The sequence below is a fragment of the Gadus morhua genome, chromosome 22 (genome assembly GCF_902167405.1).
Source record: "Gadus morhua chromosome 22, gadMor3.0, whole genome shotgun sequence".
NCBI classification, from domain to species: Eukaryota; Metazoa; Chordata; class Actinopteri; order Gadiformes; family Gadidae; genus Gadus; species Gadus morhua.
In genome coordinates, this window is record NC_044069.1 from 19,138,491 (window position 1) to 19,139,837 (window position 1,347).

The window sequence follows — 1,347 nt, forward strand, 5'->3', positions numbered from 1 at the left end:
GGCCTTTATACACAAAGCTGTGTTAAGACAACACACAGCCTCCATCACCACCCGCCTCCGCCACCATCAGTCTCCGTCACCACCCGCCTCCATCACCGCCCAACCCCAGTACCACCTGCCCTCCTACACCTTCAGCCTCCATCACCACTCACCTCCATCCCCGCCCAACCCCAACACCACCTGCCCTCCTACACCCCCTGCCTCCATCACCAGCCACCTCCAACGCCCCCCGCCTCCATAACCCCCCGGCTGTCAGCCTGAATGTAAATTATAGTGGATAATATCTCTGAACCAGCTAGATTCTTTTGCACACAAAGGAATTCCGCGCAATCGCTACGAAATCGCTTGGCTCCATTTAATCATGAACGACATTCTCATACCTCAAGACGCGTGCCGCTGATCAATGAATGCATTTTCTGACATTTCAGATTGCAAACCAAAACCTGGTAATTTCACATTTCATGCCGAGCGCTGGTTGAATAGGGTCTGTGAAACCACAGAATCTGTCTGGATTACGTACTTTTCTGATTGTGTATGTGTGTGTGAATGTGTACGTGTCTGAGTGTTTATGTGTGCGTGTGAGTGTGTGTGTGTGTGTGTGTGTGAGTGTGTACGTGTGTCAGTGTGAATGTGTGTGAGTGTGGATGTGTGTGTGTGTGTGTCTGTATGTGTGGTGGATCTGCATGTTAATCTGTACATGTGTGTGTGTGTACGTTGGACTGTGCGTTGAGTCATCAGGGGATGGATTCAAGGAGTGGTACCCTGTTTCTTTGGGCATGTCCGCCCTCAACGGGTCTGTCTGTCCTACCCGGCCTGTCTGTCCTCCACGGGCCTGTCTGTCCTACACAGGCCTGTCTCTCCCACATGAGCCTGTCTCACCACCCAGACAGTCCTGTGAAGGTGGTGAACCACTACCAGGGTTCCCCGGGCTGCAGGCAGCATGTGGCCCTGGCTGGTCACAGCCGAGCGGCTGAAGGTGTGGATGAAGGTCCTGCTGGTCTGACTGATACATGCTGCCTTTAACTCCCAGCCCACCGCCAGACAAAATGTCCCCAAATCTAGCAGAACCCCCAGAGCCCGACTGTACATCAGCATTCACACACCGCTAGCTTTTTCTGTTTGTATTTCTTACATTGTTTGTTCAGTTGTTTAGCAAGATGCTTCAGGATTTTGTCGTGAATCGTCTACAGTGAGGAGGGGAACTGAAGCCCTCCACATTGACAGCACACAGCCTGGAGGCCTGACACACACACACACACTCAGCCTGGAGGCCTGACGTCCACACACACACACACAGCCTGGAGGCCTGAGGTCCACACACACACACAGCCTGGAGGCCTGACGTCC

At 53.1% G+C, this 1,347-nt stretch overlaps 1 protein-coding gene across 1 annotated transcript in view; it reads right to left on the bottom strand.

The window, feature by feature from the left end:
• LOC115536085 (retinoic acid receptor beta-like) overlaps positions 1 to 1,012 on the bottom strand; it is a 20,275-nt gene extending 19,263 nt beyond the window's left edge. Inside the window, exon 1 of the mRNA XM_030347736.1 lies at positions 916 to 1,012. Coding sequence (XP_030203596.1) covers positions 916 to 1,012 — 97 coding nt within the window. The remainder of the gene's footprint in view (positions 1 to 915) is intronic.
• Positions 1,013 to 1,347: the final 335 nt, after the last annotated feature.